At 32.8% G+C, this 18,266-nt stretch overlaps 1 protein-coding gene across 1 annotated transcript; it reads left to right on the top strand.

The window, feature by feature from the left end:
- Window positions 1-9,876: 9,876 nt before the first annotated feature.
- LOC106344751 lies at window positions 9,877-10,590 on the top strand. The gene has a single exon (XM_013784064.1). It carries the CDS (start codon window positions 9,877-9,879, stop codon window positions 10,588-10,590), a length of 714 nt encoding a protein of 237 aa, XP_013639518.1.
- Window positions 10,591-18,266: the final 7,676 nt, after the last annotated feature.

Here is an 18,266-nt window from a genome sequence, read left to right as displayed (position 1 = left end):
TCCTAAATATCTTCAATAGTTTAAGAGGAGTATCTTAAGTAAGTATCTTAAAAATTAAAATAGAGGAGATACTCCTATTAATACCATTTTAAAATCTTTCAGATATCTGAGTATTTATAGTAATATCTTCAAATAATATTTTTAATTTCTATTTAAATTAGACATCTATTTTGAGATTTTCTATTTAAAACCTTCTCCAATGGTTATTTCATTATACTTTACGATAAAAATGAAATATTCGAAAACAAAAATGTTTGCTAATAATTATCTCTGTTTTTTTTTTCTTTGGATGAACTGTCAAATTTATTGGTCAGAGGAAATAATAGGTAAAACATTTACAAGCTATATGGAATTCTAACTAAAAACGGAGGATTGTAGTAAAAAAGAATAAGGCTGAGAAAAATCTGTAAAAGCCGACTAGCATCATAGATTATGTCTGAGTTCAAACCATCCTCACACTTCGAAAGTACTAGGATGGGCAGACTTCAAACCACCTTCTTGACACAATATGATTTCTTATACTCTTTTCAAGGGTGCGTGTTATGGTGGCAACATGGACCGATCTAGGCCCTTCATGATGTCTAGAGTTCCTTTCTTTCCACATGAGACAAATAGCAGTTTGAAAACAAAGTATCAGGGGGATGGAGTCAGACTTAGTTATGGTACCAACAGACTTAGTTATGGTAACAACATGCATTAAATTTTGATCTGCGCAGCGTAAATGTATTATTGTTTGGTTATTTTTACTAAATTTAAATTTAAATATTTTTATTTGTTTTTATTAGATACAACAACATTTTATTTTTTTTTTCTAAATATGTTAAATATTGTTGGTAATGATACATTTTTTTTTTGATGACCTTGGTATCCGAAGCCTCGAGAGGATCCGACTAGCGCCAATGACCGTCCACCGGAGCTTAGCCGGGGAGCCCGCCGAGGCATCCATGAGGGCTGGTGATCACCCATGTAAATCCCACCAGTGGCCAAGGTTGGCTTCTTCGTATTGGGGCCGCAGGTCCCTCAAGATAATCACCTCCCAACTACACTCAAACCCATGACTTCTCAGGTTGAGTTTAAGAACTGGACCACTAACACGTGGTTGTAATGATAAAATTTGTACAAGTGAAAACCTTATGTTTTTCTAAATAGGTTATTTAGGATAATTTATTGTGTCCATCATTTTTGTATAAACATAATTCACAGTTATTGTCATAATATATAATTAAAAATGTGTATACAAATGAATATTTGTACGAAAAAATATTTACAACAATATTATTCAAACAACATAATTTGATTAATTTTATATTTTGATAAGCAAAACTTTTAAAGCTGGTATTAGCTCTGTTCGTTTCATAGTCGCCGCGTCTGGCAGCTGCGTAAATAAAAAGCTCTGTGATGGAGAGAAAAATAACAAAGCCGTAGACGCAGAAAACCCAAAGCAGTCGCTAATACATTGCCGGAGACGCATAAACTTAGACGCAGAAACTTAGCCGCAGAAACATAGCCGCAGCGACTGTAAATCAGTGAATCGTGCTTCACAATATTTTAAATGTGTCATTTCAATGTGAAACAAAAAGATATATAATTGACCATGTACCCATTAAATGTTGTAATGGAATTAGTATTTATGATAATATTGCATCAATATTTATGTTTAAACGATCTAATTTTCTTTTATGAAATGTTAAATTTATTGATCATCAGAGAAAATAATGTTTATGTACATGATTAAATTGAAAGAATATAGCTCTAATCTAGGTGTGTGCTCCGTACTAAAGCTTCAGAAGTCCTCTTAAGTGTGGCTTCTCCCAGTATCTCACGAACATGATCTTAACCAGTTGATTAGCCTGTCGTGCTTCTTAAGATGCATCATGTCATTTCTCTCCCTCCAAATCATATATATTGTAACTTGAAACACCAATTTCAATAGAATGTAGCAAAGATGATCGAAACCCCGTGTTGTTAGGTGAGCAAAAGTGCTGTCCCAATCTGGATCCAGAGCTCTACCCAATAAAGTATCTATCACTTCTATCCATAGCATATAAGTTTATGGGCAGGCGAAGAACAGATGGTCCCTTGACTTATTTCGTTAGAACTCTCCAACCTTTCTATAATCTCTTTGAACTTGAAGACACCAAACTTTACATCAATTTCTCATCTTTTTGTTCATATCTTTATCGTTACTTTATCTTGCCTTTGCAAGTTTTTCGTTTCATAGTTTTTATCTTTCACTCCTTTAAAAGTAGATCTATAAATTTTGTATATGTATTTTTGTGTGTTTTATATGTTAGATTTGAAAAAGGTATATATTCAACCTAATGTGATTACTTTATTTATTATTTAAGCATAAACATATTTATTTTTGAAGTTTTTTTCTGTTTTGAACCATTTAGCGTTTTTGATATGCATGTTTTTCAGATATGAGTCGGACTTTGGATTTCATTAGCATACTTCTCCATAAGACTTCACAACTTCCGAAGAAGTTTTTTGGGGAAATCTGCTATGCAAACTGCCAAAATTGGTAAGATTTTATTTTTTCACCAATTTGTTTTGTGCGTTTTTGTGTGCTAAATCTAAATAAAGTTATAGATTCAATTTAATGTTATTATTTTAGCTTTAAATTGTATTTTCTTGGTTTATCTTTCTTTCTAAAAAGTAAGACATCTTTTTTTATTGTAATTGTTTTCTTCTTATTTAAGCTTAGATGTTTTTTAAAAAAAAAATTCTTTGGTTGAAATCATTTTAAGAATTTTATGATATGCATGTTTAGATTCAATTTAATGTGATTATTTTAGCTTAAAATTGTATTTTTCTTGGTTTATCTTTCTTTCTTTTTTTTGAACGAAAGACATCTTTCTTTGTTGTAATTGTTTTCTTCTTATTTAAGCTTAGAATTTTTTTTTTTTTTAAATACTTTGGTTCAAATCATTTTAAGCATTTTTAGACTACATAGCAGACTTCACGAACAAAATTCTCAAGTAGACTCTCACGGAAGACTTCACATGAATTAAGTGGGAAATCAAAATTTAAGAGGAAAACTTCTCTAAAAGTCTTCTACTGAAAACACAGAAAATAGTCGGTTGCAAAATTAACCTAGCAATGACCAGAAGACTTAGAAGTCTTGTTCATGAAACAGATCTAAAAAAAATCAAATATCATTCTTAGATCCGGTATGATTCATGTTTAGCTTTTCCAATTACACATCACTTCTAATGCAAGTTACTAACTCGTTCTTGACTAAGAATCATGAAATTGAGTAACCTAATAAGGGGATGAAATAAGAGGGGAAGTGACAGGAAAATTGTTTGTGTGTGTAAGAAATAAGAATATGAAGATGTAGATGTTGATTTTAGGTGCATTTAGAGCTTGACATTAGATGTTCATGGTGGTTGGTGTATTGATGATATTAACAATGTTGTAACTAAAAGAAAAAGATAAGGAAGATAGAGTAAAACAATCATTTTTCAGAAAAAAAAATAGTGACATTTTCATGAATAACTTGACCTTCTGAAGTTAATAGGGTCAATGTAACTCCAAAAAAGATTACCTTCGAAGTTGATTTGAAATTTAGGTCATATTTGAAAACTCTCCAATAAATAAATTATGGATGCATTTATAATTTCTATTAAATAAAATTTTGTAAACAAAAATAATCATGTGTTTTAAAAAAAATATATTATATCGAAAGTTCAACCAACAAAGCTCTGTGGTCATCTGTAAATTACAAGTTGAATTGCATGGGATTTGGGTTACAAATGAAACATGATATATGCTTTTTTATAAAAAAAAAAGTTTGTAGGTTTATTTAAGTTAGTAACATAATAACTTTAGGGAGCACATAAAATATTATTTTAAGACACTGGATAGATATGTAAAGAAGATATCTCGTTTATATGTAGTTCTAGGATCATCTGTTTATGACTTTTCATACTCTGCTCATAAAAAAGGAAACCGCACGATAGATGAATACTTTCAAGGCTTCACCATGCGAATTGATCAGCTTGCTATCCTTGGTAAGCCTCTGGAACTCGAGGATCAAATCGAGTTCATACTAGAGGGGCTTCTCGATGAGTACAAACATATTGTTGATCAATTTGAAGCCCGGGACACACCACCGTCCTTGACTGAGCTTCATGAACAACTGTTAAACAACGAACTCAAGCTACTCTATGCGGCTCCAGCACCTCATCTACGGTTCTTTGATAATGTTGATTACAACAACAACGACAACAACAACTCGCGTCAGAATCAGCAGAACCAGCGTTATGCTTCCAAGCAACAAAAAAATTGGAATGAAAACAACCAGAAGCAATACAATCGCTCATGTAACCGTCAGCCATGTTTCTACCTTGACCGTTGTCAAATCTTCAGCACGCATGGACATAGCACACAACGTTGTCCTCAACTCCAAGATATGCAGCAGAACGCGTCTCCCTTCCCTGCAACTCCAACGATACCATGGAAACCCAGAGGTTGCTGGACAATCAATCACCATACCAGAGGTTGCTTGGAGGAACACCGTATTATGAAAATCTAAGGAGTTTTGGTTGTCTATGCTTTCCATGGCTTAGGCCTTACACTGCTTACAAGCTAGACGAGACGACAGGTCTAAACCTTGTGCGTTCATGGGTTATTCTCTTACTCAGAGTGCATACTTGTGTCTGGAGCTGACAACAGGCAGAATGTATACGTCGCGGCATGTTCATTTTGATGAGTAAACTTATCTGTTTCGAACAATGGCATCACCTAAAGCTCAAGCTAGTGCTCGTCAATTTAGAAGAGATTCATGGTACAACATCACATGCATTCAGTAAAGTTCCACTGGTTCAGCCTCTCACACCTTCGAGCTCATGCCCTCACCTGCCTACATTATCTCAGACGTTTGCTCCAACTCCAGCTCCATCTCAGGTATTGCCTTCTTTTTCACACTCATCTACTTCCTCCACTGCATCTACTTCTTCTTCTCCATCTCTCAGCCCCACTGGCCAACCTACTAACCCAAACCAACCGACACAATCTACTCAAAGGCTAACTGGCTCAACCAATGTCCCTACCTCCACCATCCAAAGAGCCAATGGTCAAGATTCAAACCGTCAGCTCCTGATATTGTTCCTGTAGCACAATCTACTTACTTACTACTGGTAAGCTTGCAAACGAAATCACGCTTGGCTGCGAAAGGAAAGCATCAGCAGTATGGTCTAGATTATAAAGAAATGTTCAGTCCGGTGATAAAATATGTGACAAAAAAGATTGGTTCCCGGTCAGGCTGTGAAAAACTCATGGACGGTTGGACAACTTGATGTATATCAGGTATTTCTTCATGGGACTTTGGACGAGGAGGTTTTCATGGAACAGCCTCCAGGCTTTCTGGATCCTGATAGACCACACCATGTTTGTCGCTTGAAAAAAGCAATATATGGATTTAAACAAGCTCTGCGTACATGGTACATGGAATTGAAGAATTTTCTCACTCAAATCGGCTTTGTTAACAGCTTTGCAGATGCTTCTTAATTTATTTTATCCAGTGAAACCATTCTCATCTATGTCTTGTTGTATGTAGCTGACATTCTTGTTACATGGAATAATCATGATGCAACCTCACGCATCATTGAAGCTTTAGGATCTCGGTTATGACTTAAAGATGAGGGTGATGTCAGCTACTTTCTAGGGATTGAAGTCACCCGTATGAAGCAGGGTCTACATCTAATGCAAGGCAAGTATATACTAGATCTCTTGGCGGAGACTAACATGCTTGCAGCCAAGTCGATTGCGACACCTATGCAAACGACTCCAAAACTCTTATCTTAAATCGGGTACACCTCTTCAAAATGCCCCGGAGTACATGATGGTTGTAGGCAATTTTCAATGCCTCTCTTTTACGTGTCCTGACATTGCGTTTGCTGTGAAAGTCTCTCACAGTTCATGCATCGTCTGTCTGATGAGGATTGGCAAGCTGCTAAGCGAGTGCTTCACTATCTTGCAGGGACTACTACACATGGTATTCTACTGCAGGCTCATAATCCTCTGATTCTTCATGCATTATCAGATGCAGATTGGGCTGGTCATGTTGATGACTATGTCTTCACCAATGCGTACGTCATCTATCTTTGCAAACAACCGATCTCCTGGTCCACAAAGAAGCAGAATGGTGTAGCTCGCTCATCTATGGAAGCAGAATATCGAGCCATTGCCAACGCTGCTTCAAAAGTTCGATGGATCTGAAACATACTGACCGATTTGAAGATCACATTGCCCACAACACCAGTCATCTATTGTGATAATGTTGGTGCAACCTACTTAAGTGTCAATCCAGTATTTCACTCGTGCATGAAGCAAATAGCCTTGGATTATCACTACATAAGAGGTCTGGTTCAGTCAGGCTCATAGTGTGTCTCTCATGTCTCCTCCAAATATCAGTTAACAGACGCCTTAACCAAACCGTACAAGACATGCATTCATCACAGCTTCCAACAAGATTGGAGTGACTCACCTCCCTCTATCTTGCGGGGGCGTGTAAAGAAGATATCTCATATATATATATATATATATATATATATATATATATATATATATATATATATATATATATATATATATATATATATTCTAGGATCCTCTGTTTATGAATTTCCATACTCTGGTCATAAACTGTTGTATATATTGTAAACCCTTATATCAATAATATTGAACCTTCAAATTCTATAAGATATAAGTGGAGAAAAATTTGTCTCTGGTGGCCGTCACAGGCCGATGAAGTCATTTTAATAGTGTAGCATTTATTCGTTTATCCGATCAAAGTCATGCAAAATCATTTCTTGTCCCATACTGCTATTTATCAAAGAAGGTAGAAAAGCAATGATTGAATTTTAGGCCTTGATTGCTTATGATTTGGATAATTGGTTAATTGTGAACTCTCTAAGGGATTGATATGATAGTACAGAGGCTTCAACACCATGTAGTGTTTTCTTCTTCAACAAAATTGTTCATTCGGAAAAATATTTAAGATGGTATGTTATTCATATTTTTAGCTGGTTTTTCACTTTCAGTGGTTTTGAGATTTAGGTGGAACTGTGATGCAATATCCAGAATTGTAGCTGGACCAACCAAATACATCATTCAACCAACTGAAGAACTGACTACAACATATGTGTATTTAAAAAACATATCTCACCAACCAAGAGCTTGAATTCTACACTCAACAATGTGTCAAAACCAAGTGGAAGCATCCTAAAATCTGAATGGACCAGAAAGTTGTGCAAGTTACAAACTCGAGGTTCTGCAACACATTCTTCTAAGAGTATCAACCAACTAAAATGGATTCCACAGTCCAACTATAAAACATCCTTCAAAAAATCCAATCATGATATTCAAAATGGATCTTTTACCAAGCCAACAAAGCCCAAAACCAGGAGAAAGATCATAAATATCAGGATATGCTCAATTTATTAAGATGGGTCAAACCGGTTCTACACTTACCTTATTCAGAAGATCTTTGCACCAAGCAAAACTTAATTGTGGAAGTCATGCTGCTTTGTTCTTCTTCTAGAAGTCCTTAAAACACTTTATGGAACCCCATACCACACTATATCTGATGGATCCCACTTAAATTCCAAGAAAGTAAACTGGAGCTAATTGTGGCAAGTTAGATATCCCAAATTGTTTTGCACATTACCAACCAAGATATGCCGACCCTATTGATTTTCCACAAACCAGAGAAGGTTGAATACATTAAAAGAAGAATTAAAACGCACTTTATCACTTAAAGTCTCATATTGACTGGCCTTTCTTATTTGGTTTCATGTACATTTTCAGTCAAAGAGTTCTAACGGCTTTTTTTCTTATTTCTGGGGATTTTTGATATTTGTAACGAACCTGGACACTCCCGAACATCACTAGTTCATGCCAAATTTGTCAAGAATCAAGAAAGTCAAATAATATCCTTTGACTCAGCTAAATCCTTTCAAACCCTCCAACATTTAGATTTTTGTTTGATATGTTTCCTTAAAATTTTTCTATCTTTGAGAATTGAGCAACAAGCCTAGGTAAGCTCAGCTTAATCTTCATTTGTAAATCACCTTTCAATCTCTAAATAGATCTACCATTTTTTTTCCATATTCTCAAAGAATTATGTCTTGAATTAAATTGATTCTCATTATGAATTCAAGTGTGAGAACCGAGAAGCACTTCATTTCTACTGATTTGTGAATATTAGTTTGTTTGTGTGAGTCAGGGACTCTTGGTTCACAGATTGAGAAAGACAATCAACCCACCATATTGAGCAAGTCAATCCATATCCATACATCCACTAAATCGATCCAATAAGAATTTAAAACCAATTGGATTGTTTTCCATCAATCGGCCATCTCATCGACCATCAACCATTTCCACCTTATCCATTTTGTTTTCTCTGTTTATTAGCATTGTTAATTAACTCTTTCTTTTTTTAGTTCATTTTGATTCGCAAGGGCACCACTCGACCACCATCGACCATCGACTAAGTAGGGAGAGTTTTACAACCAACTACTTGGTTCCATCACCAATCTCACACCCAACCATCCGCTCATGTGTCAAAATGTGTTTTCAGTGCTTTCACTAACTAAACCCTCTAAAAGAGCTGACGGCTGTCTCAGTTTGCTGCTTAATTGCCCCCTTCATCTAGGCATGGGGATCCAAATTATCCTCCAGTTCCGTTTGTGATGTTTTCAGGTATGTATAACAAGTCAGTCACCATGAAAGGACTCACATAACGTGATTAAATTTGTTTCTCTAATGATAATTCTCTCGAAGGAAAGTCTTAGCTAGTATCTGAAATGCTATTAATTTCTTCGTAACATCACTGGATAACTTTCAATGGAAAAATACAATAGAATTTATGTTGGTGGATATGAAGTTGTGAATCATTCACTCAAGACTTATGGACAATGAAAAATCTCGTAGGAAACCTGTAATGAAATGTCACACATGCTCAAAGCTAAACCTTCGACCCTCCAAATTTATCACAAAAAGATGCCATCAAATTTGTTAATGATCTCTCAAACGTACATCCATCTTGTTAAAGGTGTGCTCTAGTGAAGTTGGTGTGCAATATGTTTCGTAATCCAATAAGATCTCTAAAATTCTATCATGCTTGGAAAAGTCAACTCTCTACATGGCTGGTACTACTGGAGAGCAGGAATCAGAAATTCTATCATGCTTTCCCTTTGCTTCAGGTCAATTGCCGGTACGGTACTTAGGCCTTCCTCTACTCACCAAGAGGATGACTGTAAATGACTACATGCCTTTAGTGGAAAAGATCAGGAAAAGAATGAGTTCATGGACTGGTCGTTTCCTCTCACACGCTGGTCGGCATCAACTGATCAACTCAGTCATTATGAGTCTTGCAAACTTTGGCTAGCTGCTTTCAGATTACCAAGTAGCTGCCTGAAAGAGATAGAGCGACTCTGCGCAGCCTTCTTGTGGTCTGGACCGGATCTTAAAACCACGAAAGCAAAAGTTAGCTGGCAAGACATTTGTCTACCAAGGAATGAGGGCGGCTTGGGCATTAGACCCTTGAAGGAAGTAAATAATGTTCACTGCTTGAAGCTTATATGGAGAATAGCATCGTCGTGCTCTTCCTTGTGGGTCAAATGGATCCATTGCTACTTGATAAGGAAGGGGTCTTTTTGGTCGATCTCAGTTAACACAAACTTGGGATCTTGGATGTGGAAAAAGCTACTGAAGATGAGGAGTATTGCAAGGTAATTTATACAGGTTGAGGTCGGTAATGGAAGTCATACCTCATTCTGGCATGAAGTATGGTCTCAGATTGGGTGTCTTAAGGAGGTGGTAGGTGATCGAGGCGTTATGGCCCTGGGCATAGCAAACAACGCTACGATGGTAGATGTTATATCAAATCATCAACGGTGGAGGCACAGACAGAGTATTTTCAATGATATAGAAGATGAGATTGATAGGCTGCATGTTGGAGGGTTAGATGATAAAGATGATGTTAAGCTTTGGAAGTGGGGTGAAGGGAAATTTGTGAGTAAGTTCTCTTCAAAGAAGACCTGGCAACATGTGCGAAGTGAGCATCAAACTTGCGCTTGGAGTCAAGGTATATGGTTCCCTCAGTCTACTCCAAAATACTCTTTCATATTATGGATTGCGAGAAGGAACAGATTGCAAACGGGAGACAAAATGCAAGCTTGGAATGTCTCTGTGAACGCAGAGTGTGTTATGTGTCAGGGAGTTCAAGAGACATGCCAACATCTCTTCTTTCAGTGTCCTTACTCGACTGAAGTGTGGGAATCTCTGGTGAAAGGGTTTTTTAGGGATGATTTCACCACTGACTGGGATGATATTGGGGAAATGGTTTATGGTAGAAGCTACCCTCCAACAGAAATGTTTCTTATCAGATACTCTCTTCAGGTTGCAGTCCATAGCATTTGGAGAGAAAGAAATGGTAGAAGGCATGGAGAGGAACCAAAAGCGGCTGCCATACTGAGTAAGCTTATCGACAAAACGATAAGGTTTCACCTTCTTGCTGTCAAAGCCACGGGTCATGCATACTTGGAAAGGAGTTTACGCATTTGGTTTGGAATAAGGTAAGTTCCAAATCCAACATAGAAAACAGAAGATTTCTTTTATTTTAGTTGATTAAGTATATAAATAAAAACAGAAGCACTAGATGTAACACAGTTTTGACTGAATATAATTTTACATTCATTCAAAAAAAAAAAAAATCTCTAAAATTCAGGCATGTCTCATTGATTTAATAGACTCTTAAATTTTCATTTATAAGAACAACCGGTGGTTTTTCCGCGCTTAGTGCGGACTGTTTGTTAATTGTATACCATAATATTTAAAATTTGTTGTAAATTTAATTGTTATATTCTAAATTAACATTTGAACGTATGATATAACAACTTTTGTTTCAAATATTTCGGTTCGTCCGAAGTTATTGTCATTGATGTCAGCGATGGTATGGTAGGTACTTTGATGTGCATAAGTAATTTACGCTTTTGAAATTTAATTATATTTGTTTACTATTATGTAAATAGATTGGTTTTGGGAGGAATTCTAGTACTACTCTATTTTCGTACTTCTATTTGCGCGGGATAGTTATATTTATTTAGTTTAGCAATTTCTATTTGTTTTGATTTTTATTTTTTGTTCAAAATATTTTAATATATTTTAATATCTAACCTTTTTTGTAATTGTAATATTCAACTTTTTCGATTGTGTTTTTTGTTCATTCTCATTCTCGTATGTATCTGATCATTTTTATTTATGACGTAGTTGAATTGAGACCGATACAACAATAATGCGATCTTTATTCTGGATGAGGGGATATTTGAAAATATTGCTTGATTTGTTACTATCGTTAGTTTTTGTTTGAAAATGTTATATAACATGCACACATGTGTTCTTCTTGCATCCACCTGTTCATGCAGTTCTCTATTATTACACAAATAAAATAAAATACGACAAATCTTAGGAAAATAAATGGAATTTGGTTCTCTTTTTCTTTGACAAAAAGTGATTGGCCATAACTGTGAAAACATATGCGCATATAGAGGTCAAATAATTTAATGTAATAAAATCTTTTTTTTTACCGATGTCTTTCAAATAAATTTTCCAACGACTCTCACTGTTACTCTCAGCTACAATGAGTCATGGAATTTAAACCCTCACCCAAGTATCCCCCCCTACGCACTGATTCACTGAATATGACATTATGCAATGTAATGTAATGTGTAGGTTACTTTTTTTACATTTTTGGGATACGACTGATGTAATCATATTTATAGCATTTTTGTTTTTGTTCGTTGTTCAGGCCCAATAGTTATTCTTCTCCAGTAAGAAATTCTTGTGTGTAGTTGATTTTCTTCAAGCATTGTAGAGTGTTTTTCTCTAGCCATCTCTGGAGAATGATTTAGATTTGTCATCTGACTAAACATATATATCTGCTCTATGATCCTTTTGTATATTTTTGCACTCTCTAACCAAGTCAAATAGTTTTAACACCCTCTCCATGTTCAACACCCTCATTTTCTCCTTTTAACATTTCACATCATCTTCTCTCTTTTCCACGTAATTTATTCAACACCCACTTCATTCTAAATTTCTACAAAGTATTGTTTAAAAAAAATTCAACACACTACTCCATAACTCTTAATTCATATTTTTGTTTTTACAACATAATAATTATATATTAATAATTAACTTAAAAACTAAAATAACATAACTTTTAATAATACTTATTTTGAATTATTATACTTATCTTACTTTTTAAAATGATTATTATTAGGATCTATTTAACAAAAAAAGGAAAAAAAAATTGAATTAGTTGATTATAAAGAAAAAAGAAGTTTTTCTGTATCCAAATGAAATGAGAGTAGTCTCTATTTATAGATTAAAAAAATCTTGAATTTTGATATAATTTTGATATTTTTTTAAAAAAATTTATTATATAATAAATGCATTTAAATTATTGGGTAAGGATAAAAAAAACAAAAAAACATATACATCCACTCAGAAAGCGACACGTGGCAACGCTGGCCAAAAAAAAAAGTTACAACAATTGAAACTTTGTAACGGGTGTTGATGCCACCTAGATTAACTCAATTTATCAACGCCCTCGTTGCAAAGGTTTCAACTGTTAAAACTGATTTTCAACACTGTCGTTATGGTTGGTCTTATTAGTCTAGAAATCTCGTTTTTTAAAGATTGACCTTTTTGAAGTTTCTGTTGAAACCATTTATGTTGGGTGTTAAAGTTCAATTAGTTACAAACTACGTTCTAGAAAATATGTAGAAATACCTTTATAACTTTTTGGTATAGAGTTGAGAACTGACAATATATAAACTAAACCAAACCAAATAAATATGGTTTTAATATGATAGATTATTTTTATAAATCATAATAATGAAATCCTTAAAAGTACTGAACTATTCAAACGATGATCTTATCTTATATATTAAAACAGAAATTACAACTTTGATTCATGTGTGATTTTAAAAAAAAATGGCCTTAATAGACCTATTCCTAGAAAATTATGTTACATTTAATCTCTAATCTTATCATTTAAATTTTGGGTCTACCTGAAACTTTTATTGGACTATCAATAATTGGAATTAAACAATAGATGATCCATTGGATTTATACATGATATAAATTAAATATAAATAATTTAATGTTGTAATATTATACCTCCATATGTTAAAAGGCAATTCTCCTAAATAGATCATTTTCAAGTTTTGATCACAAAAATATACCACAAAGAGGAAAATGACCAAAATGTTTTATTTAATAAGTAAAAAGACCCTAACACCCTAGATACATAAAAAATGAAAATAAAATAAAAATAATTAATTATTTTAATAGTTTAATATTATATGTTTTCAAATTCGAACTTTTTTATAATTTTTTTTAAAAACAAATTGTTTTTCGAAAAATATTTATTTTTTTTTCAATTTTTTTTTGTAATTCAAAAATACTTTTTGAAACTATTTTTAAAATTTTTATTTTCAAATTTTTAATATTTATTTTCTGTTTTATAAAATTTTAAATCTCAATCCCAAATCTCCACCCCTTAACTCTTAACCCTAAGGTTTGGATTAGTTAACCCTAGGGGTATTAGTGTATATTTACCTCTTTAATAAAACATTTCGGTCATTTTGATCCTTAGAGACTATATTTGTGACATAAACTTTTTTAATGCTATCCTAAGGTATTTCCATATGTTAAATATCTAAATATTTGTCGATATTAACTTTTAAAATTATATAAAAAAAAATTTAAATAACAAAAAATCATATTATCTAACAATGATTAATTTTTATTACCTTAAACCAATGAAAACAAATTTTAAACTATATAGTTTATTTTAAAAATTAAACAAAAACTAAATGTTTAATTATTTATTCGATAATATAAATTTATGAAGCGAAAAGTTTAATTTTTTAAAACTTTCTAAATTTGTGAAATGTTACAATATCTTTGAATATGACAATAAAACAATATTTTACTAATCTTTATATATATAGTTACGATTTTAATAATGAAATAATAATCCAAAAATATATATATATAATAAGATACAAATACATGTGAAAGTTTGAAACAATCTATTCAATGAAAAAAATATACTGTAAACTTATTATGTTTTAAAAATTGATAAACAGATATATATTCTAATATATACCAATTTAGAATTGAAAAAAAAATATTTATATAAAAATAAATGAAAACAAAAATCTACGCGGTTGCGCGGGTCGAGATCTAGTCTAATCTATTAAAATTGAACTACAAATAGGATTTTGCCCATAATTTTCTTTGGTAATTACATACCATTGCCATTCCTATATTTTAGTTTAACATAACTAATTAAAATATATCAAAAATAAACCAATTGTTATCCAAGATTTAGTAGCCAATAACATTGCAGCATTTATTCTTTCTTTTTTTGACAAAGGACTTAGCAATTATTAAATTTCCTATGCTAAGAAAAACAATCGAAAGTTTAAACCACTATTATTTACTTTCTTAAATGTATTGTAAATCAACTTTTCACATATTATTCCATGCATATCTATGCCACAAAAACAGAACTCATTACCCTATGTACAAACCCTAAAAGATAACTGAAGTATAAAGTATATACCGTCCTACATATCGTTAAACCCTGAATTTATTCATGCCAAAAATTAATATTATCTTTATACAATACAGATCATCTCTCATATTATACAAAACTATACAATACATATCATCTCTTATATTATACAAAACGTTAGTAACCAAATTTTGTAAACAGTTAAAAGAAATATTCAAAAGATGTTTACTTGCCATTTAGGATTTCATCACAATAATATGAAGTTTACCATTTAAAATACATTTTTTTAAAAATACTTTATGCAAGGCTGAATATGAATATTGTTTAATTCCTAATATATTATTTTCATTGCGAAATAAATAATAGTATTCATAATTTTAAAATTTTTACATATTTTCAAAAGATGTTTTTGATTAATTCATGAGTTTCAAACTTGAGTAACAATCAACATCATTTATTACAAGCAAACCAATCTATTTGGAAGATACAATATAGGGAAAACACAATATATGAATACTAAAAATATTCTTCAAGATCTTAACTAATTATTGAGTTATTAACTTGGGCAACATTATATTCTATTAAAACTAAAGTACAAAGCACAATTTACCTATTTTTAAAGAGATTTCTTACATTTTATTATTTTCTTTTCAACTAATTAAAACCACTTTATTTATTGTATTTTCCAAATAATCCTACTTAATTTATTATAGAGTACAAAATAGAACTTACATATCTTAAGTGTTTTTATTACATCTTTACATTCTTTTTTCGCTCTTCCTAATTATTTTATTAATTATATTTAGCATAATAATTTGAAAACATTTATTTTACGTGTTAACCAAAATAATTTCACAAGTTTGAATGAAATATTCATTCATGACAAGAATTCAACCGATTAATAATTTATTTTATTTTTTTTACAGAATCAGTTAGTCATAGGCATTCAGGTTTCCGTTCGCATATGGATCAGTGTTTTGAATATCGCAATTTTGGGTTTAAAATTAAATTTTGTTCAGATATTATGAATTTTGGACGGGGTTTCGACTCGGATCCTTCCGAGTCCAGATATATTTGTAGAAACCTAATATGTGTTTAGAAATATCATTAAACATCTTATTAAACAGTAAAAACCTAGATGTGCGGGTCAAAATCTAGTTCCATTTTTAAAATAATTGACAAACTAGACACTTAAAAGTGAGTTTTGTAATGGGGTTGGAGATCTCTGACTTGTTTCTGTCAATAGATTTGTCCCATGATTTTAGTACAGATATTACAAAACCAAAACATTAGAAAAAGAAACAGAAGAGATATATGTTTAATAGTTAAGAAAATCAAAGACTACAAGAGAACTGTGAATCGGAACCCAGAAAGGCAGCATCTCCACCAGGCCTTGCCATTGCTGCATGTTAAAAATAAAAACGACAAATACATAATAAAATATATTTAGTATGGCTTGGAGAATATTTATACGTCGAGATTTTTCATATCAATATTAACACACACAAGCTCACAGTCGCAGCATATGAGAGATGGGATCTTAAGCATTGGTTCAACGTGTTTCTTCAAGCAATACTAATAGCTTTAAGCCGCGTTTATCATACTCAAGAATACGGAAACTCAGTTGTAACACTTTGAAATCATCATGTTTGATCATTTAGATAGCATGAAGTTGAAAACATAAATATCAAGAGTCTGATGCTTCTTCTATAAAACAACATAGTAGAGAGAGTCTCTTAACAAATACAGTACTTACATCAAATTTTTAGTAAAGATCTGTAGATTCTTTCACCGTTGGTGACAAACTAAATAAGCAACTAACCAAATACTCATAACATTATTTACTAAGGAAGGGTTTCTCTGAAATAGTGACAAAAAAAATCATGGTTAAAAATAAACAAGGATATGAAATAACAATCAAACCTGGTTTGCAGAAAACAGAGATGCCAAAGTCTGTAGATTTAACAGAAGCGTCTGCATCGGAAGAAGCGAAAGGAAAAACACAGCAGCACACACTGAAGCAAGACTCAAAATTTTCACAGCAGCACACGCTGAACACTGAACACTGAACACTGAACACTGAACACTGAACACTGAACACTGAACATTAGACTATATATGAACCAAACCAAACCATTGTTTGGATCCATATTTTTTAAAAAAAAATTAAAAGAAATAGAATGAGTATATTAATAATAGTATCAGTCACGATGGCTACTCGGTGTAAATTGGGCCGTTGATAAACGATTCTATAGGAACAAACTTTCTCTCAGACCTTTTTGAACCTTTTCGCAATCATTCTCTCTGATCACAGTGCCAGTCCCCAACCTCTCAATCGGATCTGATCATCACCTATTGCCGGTTCTAGGTTTTGGAACCGCCGGAACAGTTGTTGCTGAAACAGACGGTCCTCGACGCCATCAAGATCGGTTAGCGCCACATCGACACATCTCCGTGGTAGTCTCTCGGCGAAGCTCCATCGGAGGTGGTTTCTCTCGGCTTGGTTTGATCTCGATTCGAACTCTTTGTCACTTCCAAACTTCAAACTCCGTTGAATCGCTCTCAGCTTGGTTCGATCTTGATCCAGCAAACGTACCTCGGCAGTGTTTGAGAGGCGGAGCAGCGGCCATATTTCAAAACGGCAAGCATGATGAAGGGATTCGCCATTGACGGAGTTGGTAATCAGCAAAGACTACTCTTTTCAATTTCGTTGAGGTTGTGTTGTTCATCGCTGGGAGCTTACATTAATACGTGGTTAAATCTCGGGTTTAACTACATATTGATGAAAGTTGAAGACGTTACATAAGTTCATCGACGGCGTCATTATCTGAAACAGACAGCTGTCGTCGAAGTTCAAAGATGATGAAAACCTTTCATTTAACTGGGCCTAAAGTTTTTTAAAAGCCCAAAGGCAAACCATCTATAAAATAAACAAAACACAGAACAGCAAACCCACGAAGCAACAATATGAAAATCAATCGTAAGATTTTGAAGTGACACGTGTTGGGATTTGCCATTCCCTCTAGGTGGTGACGTGGCGCAAAGAAAAGAGAGCAAACTCAACTTTATTGTTGTAGATAGATAGATAGATAGACTAGGTAGCTTGGAATTTTTATTTTTTTCTAATTTAAGTTGTTAAATTATTTATATTTAGGTTATGATATATATTTATATAAATGTTAAGATGCATGTCATAATTAAAATTTATTTTTAAATTTTAACACGTTAAATTAACATATTTTTTACTATTTAAATAATTTTTTGTAATTTTGTTGGCTATCTAGTTATCATATTTAGCAAAACTATCTGTTTAGTGTTGGAATAAATGTTTTAGATATTTAATTAAACTGCAGAGTATTTTCGGATCGACCACATGCTCAACAATCGATCGATACGTAAAAAGATGGTTGATCTCCTTGGCTAGGTACGTACTAAGTACAATTTTAGAAAAAATATCTTTGATTTTCAAATATTAAGTATATAACTATTCTTTTGAATATTGTTTTTTGAATTGTATTTTTTGATTAAACTATTGTATTATAATGTTTATGTAAATATTTTTTGTGATGTTTGAATTTGTGATGTTAGTAAACTTAACCTAGATGATATTGATGTTTAACAATTTATTTTTTTATGGAATAGAAAATAATGATATATCAAAACATAT

Source organism: Brassica oleracea, chromosome C5, assembly GCF_000695525.1.
Source record: "Brassica oleracea var. oleracea cultivar TO1000 chromosome C5, BOL, whole genome shotgun sequence".
NCBI classification, from domain to species: domain Eukaryota; kingdom Viridiplantae; phylum Streptophyta; class Magnoliopsida; order Brassicales; family Brassicaceae; genus Brassica; species Brassica oleracea.
The sequence above is the reverse complement of the archived record's forward strand: the minus strand, read 5'-3'. Positions and strand labels throughout refer to the sequence as shown.